The sequence below is a fragment of the Vidua macroura genome, chromosome 4 (genome assembly GCF_024509145.1).
Source record: "Vidua macroura isolate BioBank_ID:100142 chromosome 4, ASM2450914v1, whole genome shotgun sequence".
NCBI classification, from domain to species: Eukaryota; Metazoa; Chordata; class Aves; order Passeriformes; family Viduidae; genus Vidua; species Vidua macroura.
The window spans coordinates 20165568-20184840 of record NC_071574.1 but is presented as its reverse complement, the minus strand read 5'-3'; the positions used below and the strand labels follow the sequence as shown (position 1 = coordinate 20184840).

The window sequence follows — 19273 nt, the reverse complement described above, 5'->3', positions numbered from 1 at the left end:
CTACTATTGTGCATTTTCACATTATAAATGTACCAGGGGTTCCTAATAAAATAATGCTTATATTTTGCTTTGGAATAGAATTCCTAGTGTGAATCCATATGGTCCTGATAGATTTTTGTATTAGTAAACTGAGTGCCAATTCATATAATGAACTATTAGTCAGTCTTGAGTTGCAATACTGCCAATTTTGCAATCTTCTGGAAGAAATAGGTTTACAAAACCTATGGTAACCACAGAAATTATAATTTTGAACAAGGACCTTTAATATACAAAGGTCTTGAATGGATGTTTGAACTGCAGCTGCATGTAGTCTTACGTTGTAGCGCTAGCCAGTGGTGTATTGCTACAACAGGAATGAGCTGGGATCTTGGAATAACGGTCATTAGGCTTCTCTAATGATCAAAGATAGGCAGTGAAGATTTTTATGTAGTTCAAGGGGCAAGGGAAATTTGGGCAGGCAGACTATGATGAGACATGCTCTTGAGAGATTTCTAGAATTATTCCTTCCTCTGGCTTGAGGTAAAACAGGTCTCCTTTAATAGCATGGTTTATAGCTCAGTATTATCTTCAAATAAAACATATACTCTATTACCTAGTCATACAGGGTTACAAGATCTTTTTTTTTTTTTTCTCTTGTATTTTGACCTTTTCCCTCCAAAGCCTTCTTGACAGAGCACTTCTAGTTTCAAGAACCAGTCAGCTCAGAGCACATAAATATTTGCACTGGCACACAAACACTGACATTATGAGGATGTAATGCTATTCCTGGTTTGATCCTGATGTTTGGGACAGGAATGGGAAAAGGCTTTTCCCATTCCTCCTCAGCTGGGTGGTAGAATACATACCCTGTTCACCTGATGCAGAAGAAAAATCAAGTACATTTTGAAAATTAATACAACATTAAAATAATATTATTGTACTATAACATTAAAATCAAACTGAAAGTCGATCCTACAAAGTCAAGTAAATACATGTACAGTTTTATCATTTTGAATATATTGTAGGTGCATTCTTATGACCTCTGAACAGGCAGGTTTCAATCCCTGAAGAGCTGCAGAAATTGGTCTCCTGCTGATTCTTGCAAAAACACATAGTTTCAAAAGAACTCTTATTTTAGATGCAGTTACCTTCCTGCATTTTTATCCTGTTTGTTTCCAGTCTTCTAGCCAGAGCTGCCACTTCAGCAGGGGAGGATGAGTTGACAGAGTAGATTTTTGCACTTTAAATGGCAGCACACGTGCATGCACAGCGTTGTGCAAGCCTGCTCTGAGATTTCTGATGTGCAGGCAGTCCCCTGCTGCAGGTGTGGCTGCACCTCTGGGTGTTTGGTGTGTGCAAAGTGTACAGTTCCCGTCCCAGTCAGGCAAGACCCCAAAGTGCATTTTTGTTTTGTCAAGGAGAGTGCTCCAGCTAACTTAGCTTAAAGTGGAATGCTTGCTCCTTCCCACTGAACACTCTGAGCAGATCATTCATACTCAGGTAAGATTTGAGCCTTTTGTCCCTGAGGAGAGGTAGGAAAGTTAAGATTGTCACAAAGTTCTCTATCTTGGCTTGACTGGTCCCTCTGCAGCTAAGTTTAAAGCTCCACCTCCACTGAAAGCCACGTTTTAGCTGATTTCCCGCCATGAGCAAAGTTAGATCTTCATTTACAGATGCTTCTTTCCCTTCCTCAGCTATAGCATGAGGTTTTAATACCTTGAAAAGATCTGGGAGAAACTTCTGAGAAGCCACCAACTCCACAACTAATGGGCTCCCTCTAAATAAGTCCCTATCCCTGTCATCTCAGGGTTACACACTCAGCAGACACAGGAGCAGCCCCTCATTTACGTCAGGAAAAAAGGCATCAGTTTCTAATCCATGTTACACTGCCCTGGCTAAGCCTGTGGGGTCGTGGTAGTTTCCTGTATTCTTCTTTCATGTCTGGGACCATTTTAGCATCGTGTTAATGGTCAGCTTTCAGTACTGGATTAATTCTTTCCCATCAGGTGACAGCGGGAATGGATCATTGGAAATCCTTTCCAAAGATCTGAACAAACACTTCCATTTTCTGCAGCGTCCCCTTATTTGGGCAAGTCATGCCAGTTTGCTCCTGCGTGGACTAAGGAGCCCCCAAGAGTAGGAGTGGGTTCACGTGGGAGATGTGAAGATGGGTGGAAAGTGCATGAGGAGAAGGAGCACCTGTGGAAGTCTGTCTCCGTTTTTTTTTTGTTTAGTGTTTCTTCAGCTAGAATTCACGTTGCAGTTGTCCACCAGCGAGCAGATGGGCATGTTTATAGTAAGGGTGTATAGTGATTCAGCCAGAATGACATTTTAAGATGTGAGCTGATGGGAAATGAGCAATATGAGACTTGTAGGGGAAACTTTATAAGCCTTCAAACCCTTCACCTATAGGAAATTCAGTCTGGAGTGAGGAGGACAGTTATGTTTAGGCTGTGATTCAGAAAGGCAAGTAAAAAAAAAACCCTGAACAATTCCTTGTATAATTCTGAAATGGCTTTCCAGTGCTTCTAGCTCTGCTGGCTTTGACAACCCTGTGTATGTATTATTAAACCAGAATGTTTCTGCTCTTGAAATTCACTGAAGCATTTACAGGATTATAAATCTGTCACTTGTGGTGTTGCTAAATGCTGTCCTGAATATTTACACAAAAATGCTAATGCTAAACTCTGTAATAAATTATTATGCTGGTACTTCTTTTGCTAAAATTTCACCAGCCATGTTTTAATTTTAACACATTATGAGAAGAAATTTGCCAAGATTCAGGACATACAAGGGAAAGACAGGTGCATAACAAATGTCTCTTTCCCTCCTGCTGTCTATACTTCTAGTATACTGTAAATTGTTTGAATATAGCTGACAAATTTTGTAGCTGAGGTGCTTAAGAATTTTGCTTTTGGTCTCTCACAGTTTTTTTCTTGAAACAAATACTTATTGGTACTATCATTGTCCTATGGTAATTCCACATAGCTAAAATGTAGGGAAAATAAGATCCATATGTGTATGTCCTGCTCTGTACTTGCACTTTTTTTTAAATTTGAAGTGTTTTTCATTCATTGTCTGTTATTGATTTGGGTTTATTTGAGGTTTTTGTTGTTGTTTGTTTGTTTTGTTATGGGGATTTCGGTGATTTGTTTTTTTGGAGGGGTATGACATTATGATTTAGCACTTGGAAGCAGTCCATCTCAGGCAGTACATCATTATCTTTCAAAAGGGAGTCATCAAAGTCAGCACCAAGAAACAGGCTACAGTAAAATAAGCATGTGAGCTTCTCCAGCTGTTGCTGAGCATCATTGCTGTACCCATGGGGGAAAAAGAAGATTAGCAAGAAGGTGAGAATTATTCAGCTAAAACAACTCTCAGTTCCTCCTGTTTAGATTCCTCAGTGTTTATTCTGCTTCTCCTTAATTAGTCACTCGGTTAATCAGGTTACACAAAATGATCAGCATTATCCCTTCTGTATAAATCAGCAGTCAGCATTGTCTTTGTGACAAGGACACATTGCAGGCAGTCAGAACTGACCCAAAGTAAAGAAGTGTAAGAGATTTTTCTGTCTGTGACATTTAATTCTTGCTGACCTCTGCCATTAGCTTCATCTGGAAAACTCTGAAGGTGAGAGCTTCAGAAGGAGTTAATTCCTAAATTAATTCCTTTTCCCATATTAAGAGCAGTGAAATGCTCATTGACTTCAGTAAATTCTATGAGTTTTTTTCAAACCCCTCCTGTGAGTACTGTGAAGATCACAGTTTGTCCAGAAGTTGATTGGTGCACCCTGCTCTGCCTGGAGCACTTTTAGTGCCTCAAAGCTTGTTGTCATAAACTGGGCTCAGGGCAGTCTGAGAGCAACAGGAGCATGTGATGCGCAGGACCAGATGCTCCTAAAGTCTGGATATGTATGCTCTTAAAAATCTGATGTGTCCAGCAGATCTCAGCAGCACTTGACCTTAATTGCCAGCAGTGAACTTCTCAGTTTCAGTGTTAAGAAAGGGGTCTGTTCTTTGTGCACTGAGAACCTTACACAAGTAACTAGAACAATATAGAGACACTAAGACTCCCTAATTTACTGCAGATCTGGTATTTCTTTTGAAAGTAACATTCAATGAATTCCATTGTGAAAAACTTCTTTCCTTGTGAGTATTTTGATTTTTAGATCTGAAAATACAATTTAGCTTTTTCAAGACTGAGTTTAAGCAACTGTAATGTGAGACGCAGATCTGGAAAGCTGGTATTTTTCCCATATCTAGGTCACAGCTCTCTTTTAGATCATCCATTTTCCATTTATGAATAATATTACAGTGAATAGATAAATCAGATCCCAGTTTCAAAACTGAAAAATAGAATAAAATGTTCCCCTGAACAGATGTGAGCTCTGTTGTTACTGAACACGTCTGTGCACATACACATAGAGTTAGGTAAACCCAGCAAGAAAGAAGTCTTCTTGTGACACTTTGTAAATGTTCAATTTGGGGTTTTTTTGATGTTAAGTTCTGCTACAAGCTTCTTATGGGGTGTGTCATTGACACCTTAATCCCCTTCCAGTTTATATATGATGGTGTGCTGGTTTAGGCTGAGGTAGAGTTAATTTGCTTCATAGTAGCTAGTATGGGGCTGTACTTTGGATTTGTGCTGGAAACAGTGTTGATAACATAGTTTTAGTTGCAGATTGTGGAGATGGGCATGGAAAATGAATGTTTTCCCTCAGTAAAGTCTTTGTAACCTTTTACAAATTCTGGAATTATGTTTGATCCTGGCACTACCAGTTTAACTTCTTGTAGTATTCAGTCCTTCTGCATGGGTAGAGACACATTTTACTCTTTCCCATGGAAAATACCATGATATTCCACAGATGGAGTTGGTAGCATTCAGGTGCATCATGGGATTGTTACTATGTTTGTCATTTCCTTTCACATATTGCAGACCTCTCTAAAAAGAAGGGATTTCCACATCTCTCTACTGCTTACGTATCACAACTCATGACCTTTGTACGTGTTTTATGGCAATGAGTGCAGTAGGTTAAGGTTGTACTGATGTGAAACAGAGTAGCTTTTAGCTGTTTATTAAGAACTATGGTCTCAGGTAAAAGGGCATATATATAAATAGTCTTAGGAGAACAAAAGGAAATGAAAGTAGAACTGAAAAGGGTATTAGTTTTATATTGAAAAGCAGTGATGCGTTTCTTTTGCAAACACTGAGATTCTCCTTTTTATCACTTCTATCTGAAGCAGCTTTGCTGAACAGTGGTTATTAAAGTATAGTGTAAATGATAGCAAGGCAGAACAGCAGACAGAAAGAAACTGATCCAGTATTTTAATGGTAATATTAACCAAGGCAAAAAACTTATTTATAAATACTAGATGTTTCAATGTTTGTTACCAGTTTTGTTTAGTATGATTTACTGACATTGTTCCCCCTTCTAACAATTACGTTTTTATCACTTTCTAGGTACAAAATGGAAGGAATGCCTAATACATTGAGGAGATTGTTTTTTCAGATACTCTTCATGTGTAATAATTTTCTGTATTTTTCCTGAAGGTATCTGTGCAACTGAATGACAACTCTTTGAACTGATAACTGAATAAAAATCAGTTATTCCATCCACTTAACATTCATAAAAATACCTGTGACCATGTGAATTAGAAAATGCCTTTGAAGATCTCCATACCATTGGCCACATGATTTTAGTCTTAGAAATACAGATTATTTGATACCTTGCATGTCTTTTGGAGCCTTAATCAGCTGTGAGCTATTTTGCATGGTCACAGAGGGGAAGGCCATGCAAAGAATGAAATGAAGAACATATTGTCTTCATTTTGTGAGTGAGAAGAGCAGTGCTGTAACACTTTGGCACCCTTGACAGCACTGCTGCATGTCACACCTGCCCTGCTGTGCACCAGGGAACTTAGTGCAGGGGGTGCTGCATTTGCCACTCCAGCATCAAATAAAGGGAGAGTCAGGAACTCTTAAATCCACTGTTCCTTTTGCACTGCTCCATGCACAACACTGTTGTAACCTTGGGAACATTCACAGGTGTGGCCCTGGTGACACCTACCTGAGGCAAAGGCTGCACTGCAATGTTACATGGAGGGAGCAGGATATTCCCTTCTCTGTGCTGTACAGCTGCTGACCCAGTAAAGTGTCAGCTGTTGCAGTCTGTCCTCATGCAATCAGCTAATGCATCATTCCTGTAGTCATTTGCAGCATGGAATTCACTGAATAATCCTCTTAATGTCTGCTCATCCTACATAAGAGTGGCTGTGCTAGCTCACACTGGAGATCCATCTAACCCAGTGTTCTGCTTCCAACACTGCCCATAAGCAGATGACAAGGGAGGAGAAGGATAGGGCAGCAAGGTGTTTCCTCCATTTTTTCAGTTTGTGACTATTCTCAGGAGTTTTCCTGCTCTTTATAGGGTTTTTGTATTTAGTGATGTCCAGAGTAATTGTCTCGCGTCTCTCTTGCACATGTGTAAGCTTTTTGCTTCCAACATACCATCTGTGCAAGTGTGCCACAAATTGCTTCCTCTCTCGTGAAGAACTGACTCCTATTTGTTACAAATGTGGCTTTCACTAGTGTCAAAGGGTACCTGATGCTTTTTTCTTTTTTTTTTCTTTTTTTTTTTCTTTTTTTTTTTTTTTTCTCTGCTTTGAACTGGCATAGTGAGCAGTCCAACAGAACATTTCCACCACCCATGACCCTTACAAGCTACCATGGTGTGTGGGGATTTTCTTCCTGGTGGAAAATTACCACTGGTATTTGCAACCCTAATCACTGTGCTGACAACAATTATTTTTTCTGTCAAAGCCCCTGCACAGAGTCAGTGAGCAATCCCATATAATAGCTTTTCTCTTTTGGGGCACAAGGCCAAACACTGTGATGAAGTAAATTGGATGACATTTTGGTGAAGTCAGAATGGCACATTCTTTATTGCAAAAGGGGCTCTGACTCCTTGTTTCCATAAAAAAAAAAAAAAACAAAAACAAAACAAAAAAACCTAGGCTGTGCTTTAATTAAGAAAAAGGTTTGCATTTATAAAAGTTCAAATTTATTTTAATTAAAGTGGTCTTCTATATGTTAACAGCTAAAAAATAGATCTGGTGCTTTCTAGAAGCATTTAAAACTTGAACTGAGAAATCCACAGGATAGTTACCTCTGATTATGCAGTGTGTGAGACAGAAGCAGATTAATTACTGAATCAAGCAGGAAAGAGAGGATGAGCACAGCATTAATAATGAGATTGTTCCAAAGATAACTGGGAATATTATGTTATCAACAAATAAATTTATTGTCATTAAAATACAGCACAATGTATAACCATTGGTTTTAGTAGCTACTTTTTTTTCTAAATCTTTCCTTAAGCAGTCATAATCAGTTGCAGTTAAAGTCTTGTGTTAGTGTGGTAGCATGCTACAAATACAAAAGACTTTAAATTGACTGCACAGGTCAGTAGCTTCATGACTAGAGTTGACTGAGGCTGAAACATAACAATTTTTATGCCTATTCAACATTTTGTTGAAAAGGATAAAAGTGAGGATAGTGTTCTGTTCTGTTTTGAACTTTGTATCCAAGAGAAGTAACAGTGTAAGATGCAAGTATGCTGTATGAATCCCTCTCACATAATTATTAATACTTAATAATGGCAATGGATAAGGGAACCAGTACAGTTTATTATTATAGTGTAAGGTTAGGAGGAGCTGCAGGTCTCTACATTTGCCACATTTGCAGATGTAGGAAATTACTGAAAACTTTGCTTTATGCTGATAGACTTCTGACTGCACAATTTGCCAATAAATACTGCCTGTCATAGTTAGGAAATCAAATGTTCTCTGGCTTTCTCTGTGATCTTGTCATTTTTTGCATGAAAATCATTAGAGAAGTTTAGTTCAAAACCTGGATTTGACAGTGTCCTGTAGAGATGCTGATGGTTTACTTTGGCCCAAGTACTCTTGATAGAATATTTCTCTTATTAACTGTGGTGGGACTTGATGCCAACGTGAGCAGGTACTCTAGTTTGAGCAGGTTTTGCAGGGTGTGAAACAAAGAGGTGATTGCTGGCAGCTGTTGACAGTAAGCAGGGCTTGGGTAACTTTCCAGGTGTAAACAGTTAACACTGATTGTTGAGTACACACAGTTGAACAAAACAAAGTTTGTTTTGTATCCAGTCTGCTGCACTGGAGATTTTTTTCTTTACACGAGAATGGAAAGTTTGCAATTGCTAATACGCCATACTTCTTAGAGCATTCTCTGGAGATTTGTAATGTTCTAGAAAAGTGATGCTCAGGTAGTACTTCTCCATGCTAGTCATTTTGTGGCTCCAAGTTCATTTATCCCAGTTGTACAGGAGCCATGTCATGGGTTTTAAGGTAAATCAGGCTTTAAAGCACAACAGATTTCATCCCACTGTTTCCACTGTTTCATGAATTTCACAAGCAGTGCTAAAAATGAATAAATAGAAATCTCAAAGAATTCTCAAGCTTCAGTAATTCAAAGATGCACTGAAATGCAAAAAGGTCGTTATGTAATGATGTTATTTTTTTTCAATGCAAATACAAAGGTTGGTGTAATTGCTTACTTCCTTAACAGAAATGCAGACAGACAAGTGCTCTTTTAAGTCCTTGCAAGTGTGACCTGACTAAATGGTGTCAGTCTCACTATTCTGTGTGGAATGCAAGTGCCTGACTTTAAATATTTACATCTGAAAATTACAATTTAGGTTTATTGAATCCCAGTACTAAAGAGTGTTCTGAGAGCAAGAGTCAGATTTCTGAACATGTACAGTTATTTAATCTATGCTAGTAGAGTTAGGTATCAGTTTAACTGTGGTCAGAAATATCTTAATTGACTTGACTTCTTGATCTGTAAGTTCACAGGATGTTTAGAAAAACAAAATATATTCCAAAATATACTTAGTTACTGAAGTACAACATGTTATTGGAAATGAGCATGTTCTTTCTACTTTCTGGATTTTAAAGGGTAAAATCAAACATACTGCCAGTTCTTCACAAGCTACTATGCAAGAGCAAAACACTTGACAGCAGTGGGTTCTCAGCTTAAACTGTGTTTGAAATTTTGGTTTTGTTTGTTTGTAAGTTTTCAAATGTAGCCTAGGAACTTGGACAGCCTGAAATTGTGACTATTAGGCCTGCATGATATTCCTAGTAGGTTTTGTCTTTCAATTTGGAGCTTTCATGTTAATGGTGGTGAGTTCTTTCCCTTGTCCTAATTAATATAAAGATGTCTTGTACAGTTAGAAAAAAAACAGCCAGTTTGTAGGAGGAGTGGTATAATCTTACAGTAATGTTTGCCTTGTAGAAACCAGCATGAATTGAAGAACAGTAGGGAAGGGGCAGGGCATTTGCAAATGTTGGAATAAACTGTAAATAAGATCTTTTCTTAGAGAACCAGAAAAATATATTTGTGTGCATTCTGCCCAGTGCAATTAAGACTTCTTGCCAGAGCCTGCATTTAACAGACTTTTGGAGGTTAATGTTTAATAGGTTATTAGCTAGTGCTGTTTGCTGTGTTCCCAGTATAAGGATCTCCTGCTCTCTTGGAAGTATTATTTTGTGCAAATTAAATGCATTTCTGTACTTGAGCACATGAATCTACATGTGCTTTTACATAGTGTGCTATCAGAGGTTTTCTGCTTTTAGTTCATGCACTTCTGTTCTCATTGTTCACCTCTGTTCAACAATAGAAGCAGTTATTGTACTTCATGATTCCTGAAATCTCTGACTATTGCATAGTCAATAGTATTCAGTCATTGGCCAGCCTGGTCCTACATTAACTGCAGGAATGTTGATTTCTAACTTTTGCTATCAGGTGACAGAAGAATTTGATTTAACACACATGATTCACTTGAGTCATTTGTCTGCAATGACTTGTACTTAAACGGAGGTGTAGTTGTAATGAAGATACAGTGCCATAAAAATGGGAAATAGAAAACACCTATGAGATCACCTTGAAAGTTCTGTTAGAGTACAGAATGTTTTTTAACTCCTTTTCTAGTTCAGAGGTGAATGATCCAAGAACAGGATCATTCCTGCCCTTTTGTTGCTGGATTGTTACGTGACCTAGTGGAATTTCTAGTGGAGTCTCAGCTTATCTGTATTACCCAGTGTTGATTCAGAGAGTCATAAAAATGATCTTGGGCATGTTTAGTGCCAGTTTATTGGTATGAGAGTGCTGCTCCACCTCTGTTCAGAAATTCCTAAGGCCTAAACCTGCTTTTATTACAGAGTTTGTAAACAGCATTCCTTATTGCTGAGAAGGAAAAGGGATTGAAAGAGTGGAAGCTGGAGTCAGCATTTACAGTTGTCTTTTCAGTTGTTCAGGTTCCCTGCTTAATGAGTTGGTCATAGGGTAATGCAAGGTGGGAGAAATACAGAGGTAAAACTAATCTGTTTTCCTTGAAGAATCTGTCTGCACTTTATGGGATATAGCACAGTTTAGACCAGTGCCCACAGTGTCTTTTAGGCAGCAAATTTTTTCATTACTGTGTAATTCATTGTCATGCTGGGAACAGGAGAAGCACCATACATGGAGAAAAACAGGTTTCTTAACAGCTGGTTTTAAACTTTCCAACCTGCTTACATGGACTTCAGTGGAACAGTTCTGAATTTTGGCACAACTTCACATTTTTCTAATGAAGAAATCCTTTGGCAACCACTTAGTTGTTTACACCTCAAATAGTTGGCCAGCAGGATGAAGGAATGTAATGGGCACTGTACTGACTTACCTTTGTTCTCTGGCGTTTGATGGGCTCATTAACATTTGCCCTTTAACAGCACAGCAGAGTTACAGAGCATTTGCTTTAGGATTCCTTCACTGGAGGTGACACTTATTTTAAGAGTATACTGAAATACCAAATAATAATGCCCATTGTAACTACAGTAACTTACCGTAATTTTCTTGCTGTCACTATTGTTCTGAATGGGCAGGTGAATACAGATATGAGCAGAAAGTCTACCCTGTGGGAAGCTGAGAGCAGGAATTGCCACCATAGTCAACCTTCTAAGTTCATTCCTATATTTCTCCTGTGATTGTGATCATCTGGCCATATTTGTGCTTCTTCCTCTCGATGCATCATCTGTTCAAGTTAAGAGTCCAAAGTGGACAAGAGGCAGAAGTTATTCCAAGAAGAGCAGTGCTCCATCAGTGTAGTCATAACTCTAGGATTTAGATGTGAATAACTTCCAGTATCCTTGTGGGATACATTCAGGATTGTGACTAAGACTGGATTTTTGTGTTTCTCAAGAGGCCGTAAGGTTTGTTGCTGCACAGAGATGATAAGACAATGGGCTGTCGTATCTCTCCATTGTGAAGTCATGCATGTTTGTTTTGCTTTTAAGGATTTTTTTTCTATTTAATCCACCAGAGAGTCCTCAACTTGCCTTTTGCTAAGAATCCTAGGATCCCTGACCTGCAAAGTCCGCATCAATCCCACTCTTTCCTCTCCACCTGGATAAAGCTCTCTTCAGTTCAGAATATTGCCCTGCACTACACTTCCTTTGGCAAACAGATGCCAGGCAGCAGTTGGCCATTGCTGGGAGCTGGTTGTATCTTCTGGCTCAAGGCCCGTACATCTTGTTGCTTTTTGGCGTACATCCCATGCAGACTGCACGCTTGCAGCATTTTGACAGAGCTGCCTGGAGAGCTGTATGGGGCAGGAGGCTGAAGGGGTTCCCTTAGGCAAATGTGCCTGATCTCTTGCAGAAAAAGGGCCTTAAGGTGTTGGTAGTTCACTTCAACAACCTCGTGTTGTTTGTGTGCCATGGGGAGTCACAGGTTAAGATAATCTTACTACTACGTTGATTTCTTAATTTTGAATGTTTTTAGGACAGGATAGCTTTGGGTTCAGGTTACATCTTTCTGGAGTGTACAGTTTTAATATTTAGCCTTCAGGGAAAATTTGGAGTTTGTTCACTCAATATGCTTTGTTTAATAAGAGACATGATTTTGACCTTGAGAGTTTACTGAAACAAAATTACTGGATTCACAGCCAGTGACAAGTAAACTACTTCTGGAGCAAGAAATGCCATATCTGCATAGCTGTGCTTGAGTATCGTAGGTTTTCTGAGAGTATTTGCTAGCTCCTTACCTCTGGAATCAAGCAGTGTTAGCAAAAGTGTGTGTTTACTTTCAAGCATTTGAGCAGTTCTGCTGTTCACTGTGGCTTTGGTCAAATACGGAGGCTGTGGTGTTGTTTCCTGAGTTCTGTCAGGCTTGGTGCTGTGACCACTGCCCTGGGGAGCCTGTTCCAGTGCCCAACCACCCTGGATGTCCCCCAGGACACAGGTGGCCCTCCTGGCTGCCAGGACATTGGCTGACATATGTTCAACTTGCCATGGACCAGGACCCCCAGGTCCCTTCCCATGGCACTGCCTTCCAGCCTCTCATTTCCCAGTCTGTCAGTAGATCCAGGATTGCCCTGTCCCAGGTGCAGAATCCGGCACTTTGCCTTATTGAAGTTCACATGGCTGGTGATTGCCCAGTCCTCTGATTCATCAAAGTCTCACTGCAGGGCCTCTGCAGAGGAAGTCAATAGCTCCTCCCAATTTAGGGTCCTTTGCAAACTTACTTAGTATCTTTTAAAGTCCTGTGTCCAAGTAATTCATGAAGATGTTGAAGAGCACAGAGCCTAAGATTGGGCCCTGTGGAACCCCACTAGTGACAAGTCACCAGTGATGTCACCCCAGTCACTGTAACTGTTTATGCGCAACCCATGAGCCAGTTGCTCACCCATCCCATGATGTATTTATCCAGCTGTGTGTTGGACATTTTGTCTAGGATACCATAAGAGACAGCATTGAAAGCTTTACTGAAATCCAAAGGATTCCCTTGACCAACTAGATGGGTTACCTCAACATAAAAGGAAATTAAGTTGGACAAGCAGGACTGGGATGTGGTTTAAAGGATTCCAAAGAGTCTTGCTCTCATTAGGACATCTGAATTTGCATAAAACATCAGAATTTCATTGAACTTTAAAGCTTCATACACTTTAGGGTTGCATCAAATTTATAACTTTGATATCTGAGAAGAGCAGAGTGCAGAGGAGGCGTTTTAGTCATCCAATGCCTAAAAATAAAAGTGGAGTAAGAGAAATCCAAATTTGGCAGTGGCAGATGCACATATTGTAAGGATGACCACATTTATTGTGACTTTATGGTTTCAGTATGGCAGTTAATCAAGGAAGGATTTCAAGCTTGGTTTTGAGTGTGGAAGAGAGTTGGTAACTGAATTATTTTTCAAGTATGTGTTGACCCTACTAAACCTGGAACAACTACAGAACAGATCTTTGTCTCCCAGTGTCAGTAATTTGAGATGATGAGGCATCTTTAATTTGAGAAAAACTTCACAACTGTAATATTCCTATGTGGTTTTAAAATCAATATTGAAGGTGGTAGGTGAAGTGATGAATCAAGGTGCATTTTAGTGACATTTTTACATTACATTACCTTCTGAATAGAATATGAGTTTTGGGGAGGCATTTGGGCACAAGCCCATTGTAAGTAAGACAGCAGCCCTACTAAAGACAACTGTACTGAGGGACAGGACTTGTCACCAGTCTTGACAGGGACATTGAGCCCTTGACCACTCCTCTCTGGATGCAGCCATCCAGTCAATCCTCATCCACTGAGCAGTGCATCCATCAAGTCTATGTCTCCGCAGTTTGTAGAGAGGGATGTGGTGGGGGCTCTGTCAAAGGCCTTGCAAGGTCCAGCAGATAACATCTGCATTTCTTCCCTTGCCTTCAGCTCTACTGTTATGGAAAAAATAGCAGATAATTCCGGTTGGTTTGGATTATGTTGTTCCACAGCCTCTCTAACTTCCTTGTCCCTACTGGTGTAGTCCACATAGCATTCAAACCATGATTTTGGCACTTCCTCACGCACAGAAATTCCGTGCTATGGCCAGTAACATAATCACACCCTCAGTAGAAGCATAGGAAGAGAAAGTGAGAGAATAATGTAAGAAGTGAGAGAATAATGTAAGAAGTGTGAGATGAATGTAACTGAAAAGTCTCACTGCAGCTTTATTCCTGCCTTTGAAAACCGTTTGGGCCTGAAATATATCTGGTACTCACAACTGCAGGAGATTTATCCTGTCCAAATTCATTCCGGAAGTCCTTTACTGCAGTAAAATGGTGGTGGAGATGGTGTTGTCTGAGAACTGGCTGCAGTATGAAATTTTGGAGAACAACACAAGTACAGCATAAATACTTGGTCTGCTCTGAATGACTTGAAGGGATTTGCTGTCTCAGCAGGAATTTCCACCAGATTCTCTTGAGGCAATTCAGAGTGACCTAAACCCTCTGGCAAAATTTATGTCTCCAGACAAGGCCTGGTGTTAATTGTCATTGCCATTAACACTGGCAGAAAGCTGTAAGCTCCATGTATGAATGGAGTGAGTGGAATATATTTGTTCAAGAGGTTTCAGTGGGCAAATACCAAGTGTGGGTGACTTTGGCAGGTGGCTCATTCCCTGGTCATTTGACTGGGCAGAACTGGTTGAGTCAGGTTGATTAGCTGTCAGGCGTGAATTACAGCTGGCTAATGTTCTCCCTTTCTCAGTCCTTCATGAAGCAGAGGTAATGCTGATGAGTGGACAGATTGACATTAAAGCTTTGTGCTGATAGCTAGCCAAATTGAGACTAGAGTGAAAAGAAATCAGCATTCCAAATTTCCATGCATTGCTCAGCCATGCCTGTGTTTTTCCAAAGAAATGTACGTTTTTCTATTCCATGGGATATTTGTATTGATATAGACAACTTCTAAGCTGAAAAAGCACTAGGGTGACAAACCATGAAGCCTTTCAAAAAGTCATATGGACCTCTATGCTTTGGTGGACAACTGTAAGAATTCCATTTGTGTATTAAACAAATTTTTGAGGGAGGTTTCTCTTGTCTGGAAGAGTACTACGTTCATACACCTTTAAAGAAAAAAAATATGCTGTGTATGTTTTAAATACCTTGTGGGTTTTTTGAGGATTACCTTATCCTAATAATACCTTTATTATCCTTTCAGTGATGACATTTAAGTATAAACTCACGGCTAGTTTCTTCCAAAAGATCTACTTTTAGACTTCATAATTACTTAAATCAAATGGGTATGAATTGTCCAATTATTTGAACATGTTCATGCATAGCTTGAGATACTGGAAGTTTTTTGTTTTCTTACTGGAGAACATGAGTGAGGTACTCAGAAAAGCAGGATGACCTTTACTAAGGATATGTCTTCAGACCATGTTGATTCATATGCACAGAGCTTTCCAGACTCATCTCGAGCAGCTTCTGTTCTTCAAGAACAGAGAAAGATTACTCACCATACTACATCAGATCTTTAGAATATGTCAGATTTATCTTTGATCTTTGAACCCAGGAGCTTCTGACACCTCACAAGGAGATGAAACATCCTTATGATGCATCCAGTCAGTTACGAGGAATCTTCTTGTTGGTATTGTGTAGGATGATGTCACTTGGCTGGTCAGCTTGTGCCTCCAGGTGAAAGGTTTTCTTGCTCTTTCTTCAACATCCATCATGATGCATGTTTATACTGGTCATAAAACTGTCTAGTTTCTATTACAACTGCAAACACAGTTCCTTGCATCTGAACTTTGAGACAGCAAAACTCAACAGCTAAATGCAGGATGTACGGTGTAATATTTCCTTGTAGTGTTCTGTTCTTTGGTTCTGTTATTTGGTTCTGTTCTTTTGTTTTTATTAGCCTTTATTGTCCCTTTGATTGTCAGTAGCACCTGCTGCTATTTTGCTTTTATTTGGCTGAGAATGAAGGTGTACTTTAAATTACAGACTAGCAGAGTCCATACTTCCAGTGGCCACAGACTGTAGCTATGCTGTGACAGCCCATAAGATACCTCCTTCAGGCTGAGTCTGATCTTCATCAAATGCAATTTGAGGTTGAGCTTCACCAGAGAAAAAACTTCCAGGAAACAAAAATCAAATAATTTTTTCTTCAGCCGAAGCCTACTCTCGAGGCTTGTCCTTGGATTTATTGGTATCATCTTCCAAAGTGAAGTCTTGTATGTATTTACAAAGATTTGTAGATGTATGTTTGTTTAGTGGTTGGTTTTGCCGGGGACAAAATACTGCTCTGACAGGTGTCACACCACATCAGGCATCTCAGTATGCAGCAGGTCATATGTTCTTGAGCTGAGCTTTTTTAGCCTGGAGAAAGAGTTGAAGGGTGACATTGTTCTCTATATGTACTTGAAAGGAGGTTGTAGCCAGTTGGGTTCTGGTCTCTTCTTCAGTGCCTCCAGACCCTAGGCCCTTCTGTCTCCTATTGTGATTCTCTCCTGTAGCACTGCCATTGTATAGCTCCCTGTCTCCTCTTCTCCCCACAGACATGGTTTTCCCCTTTGAAATCACTGCACTGCTGCTGTTTTGTTCCAGCTGGGAGACACTGCCTGGTGCCCATGTGCTGTGTGCCCAGTTCCCATGGTGAGAACAGCCAGAGGCTGCTGCAGGTGATGGGCCAACGGAATGCTGCTGGAACCAGCCGTGGTCCAAAGGTGCGATCCTGACTTCAGGCAAAATGCCCATTGATGTCAGTAAAGTCAGGATCTTACTCAGAGCAAGCAGTCCAGAGGCTGAAACTGGGAAGCTCTCTCAATATGTCTCTCTGATTTCCCTTTGCACTGATACATAGTTTATTTTTCATTTTATTCTCTACAAAGCTCAGTAAGAAGCAGCCTTCTGTCGCATGAAACTTTTCAATGTACACAAAGCATTCGAAAGCAACTGTGAGTGGAATGAAGTAGTAGAAACAGAAGTAAAATAAATTTTACAAAAAACCCTTAGGGTAAGCCAGGTATGAAAAGGAATTCAGAAATTCTGATTTACTGTGCAGCAGATCTGTAACAACTACAGCAGGCAGCAGAACTGAGAAACAAATAGATAATTAAAGTCATTAGGAGGCACCAGCATTATTTCCTTAGAGAAAAAAAAATTACAGAAGAGCCTGTGAACGTGTGCATAAGTATAATCAGTATAGTGCACTTGAATTTTCAAAAGGTTTTAATGGGGTTGTCAGTGGTTTCTAAAGAAGGGAAACTTCTTATGATCAGAAGGGAAAACTTCTTATGGATTAATAACTAGAAAGCAGTAAAAAGATATTATTGGTTTTGTGGTGGAGAAAGGTTTTCTGAGATGTCCCTTAAGCATCTTTGTTGGAATCTGTGCTATTTCACTGTTTCCATAATAACCTAGAAAATACCTAATATACTGCTAATAGAAAAGTATTCAAGGCAGGAAAAACTAAAAGCTACAGGGCTACAAGGACTTTCCGAAGGCTTCTAATTTACTCTTTATTGGATGAAAAACTGATTAGTTGAGTTTCCATTACTATGTGCTAACTATGTCCACAAACCCCCACAAATTATATAAATGTGTATACTGATGAGCTCCAAATTAAGCAATCATGAAAGCAAATTAGTAGAAGTTAGAGTTTCATGAGAGGCCACCACTAAATCTGCCTTCATATATAATGCCATATGCAGTTCTGAGTACATTTTAAAAAGGACTTCATAGTAGGTGAAAAGGTGTAGAGAAAAGCAGCAAAAATTATCAAACACACGAGTATGACTTCTGTAAAATGAGAGACTAGACAAGCTCATATTTTTCTGTCTGATTAGAGACCTCTGCTGGAATAGTATGAAGTCAGGATTGGTATGGTGGAGTTGGTTAAGGAAGGGTTACTGGCAAATTCTCATAATTCAAAGCCAAGGGAAAGATTATGTCACTATACCTAAAATAGAAGTACTTTTTAATCTATTTTAATCAATGTGTAACAATGTTGCAAAACTCCCAGCCATTGGATCTTGCAAAGGCTAAAACCAGAAGTGAACTCAAGAGCAAACTGAACTTAATCACAGAGGTTAGGTTCATTGTTTGCTGTTAAAATGAGGGGCAGACCTCCAAACTTGCTCTTCTCTCCTAAGCATTCTTAGGGCACGCGTTGATATCAATTGTCATTAAAAAGGGTAGGAAGGGAGTTGAGAAGAGCTATAATAATTGCTGTTAGCATCTGTTTCTCCAGTTGTGTCAGGAAGCAAATTCAATGCAAACTGTTTTAGTCTGTCTGCTGTGATACAGAAAATAAATATTTATTTCACTTACCTTTCTTTTCTTATTTTTTTTCTTGCCCCTGCTCTTTCAATAGACACACCTTTATTTTTCTTTAAATAGTCTTTATCAAGCTGAGTGTTTGATTTATATGTATTTTGTAATACTATTTTGCACCTTGTCATCTTTGCTGTTTGTACACCAGTACAGAATGTCTTTCAGTTACAGGTTATGTGAAAGGCCTGTTCTGGCCTTTCTTCTTTTCACATTTCAATTTTCTCTCTTCTTGCTTCTGTAGATGACCAAATCCCCAGCGGAACCATCCAGCCAAATGTGCCTATTGCCACAACCAGGCCAATCAGATGGAATACCTCAAGTCAGCCTCCAATTAACAGACAGTGCTTCATGTGGGAAGGAGGTGGAGTTAGCAGATGAAATCTCCTTTGTTAACAATGATGTGTTTTTCTCCAGGTTAGTGTTCTTTTTTGCTTTTTCTTTGTGTTTTTCCCTTTTTTTTGTTCTGTACCTGCATCTCTGGCTCTGGTAATTTTGAACATTTACACAGTATACTGGGGTGTAAGATAAATTAATGTGCCTTTTCTGGTTGAATCCACACACTCCAAAGCCAGCTGTGTGCTTTGGTTTGCCTCTCCAACATAAAATTTCAAGCATATGAAGGTAGCCTGCTTGGTGAAGGAGTGCAAGTGGACAGGTCTGATCTACAGACAGGAAATAGAAATTACACCGAGCACAAGATGCAACCAAAATGTGTCTCTTGAATAATCAAGTGTATTGGATCTGCCCAGTTTAAGTCTTAACAGATGACTGACTTCAATCTCACTCTTAAATCCAAAAAGGAAGGGGCTTTTGAAGGGTTTTCTCTTTCTGGCAAAAATCATGCTACTGATAGTACTACTTGATTCAGACAAGAATAGAAGACTATGTGTAGAGTATCTATACAAGTATATTTGTGAATTTATCTATGAGAGTCTGTCGGTGTAAAGCATCTATAAGAGTACCTATCTCAAAGAGTATTTTGAGTTTTGATTGCTGGCAGATTGTCTGGTAGGTGAACAGGCAATGGGCATTTTGCTTTCTTGTAAAGTCCTTCCCTGCACATCAGGCTGAACCAGGATCTTTTCATTATTCTCAGGATATTGAATTGAGTCTCTCTCCTCTTGTGTCTAATGCAGC

The 19273-nt window shown here is 39.5% G+C and overlaps 1 protein-coding gene across 3 annotated transcripts in view; it reads left to right on the top strand.

The window, feature by feature from the left end:
• The window catches only part of FAM13A (family with sequence similarity 13 member A), a 131486-nt gene that overhangs the window by 33072 nt on the left and 79141 nt on the right, over window positions 1-19273 (top strand). For all 3 annotated transcript variants that reach the window (XM_053974872.1, XM_053974874.1, XM_053974873.1), the window contains exon 6: window positions 18378-18550. In XM_053974872.1, coding sequence (XP_053830847.1) covers window positions 18378-18550 — 173 coding nt within the window. The remainder of the gene's footprint in view (window positions 1-18377; window positions 18551-19273) is intronic.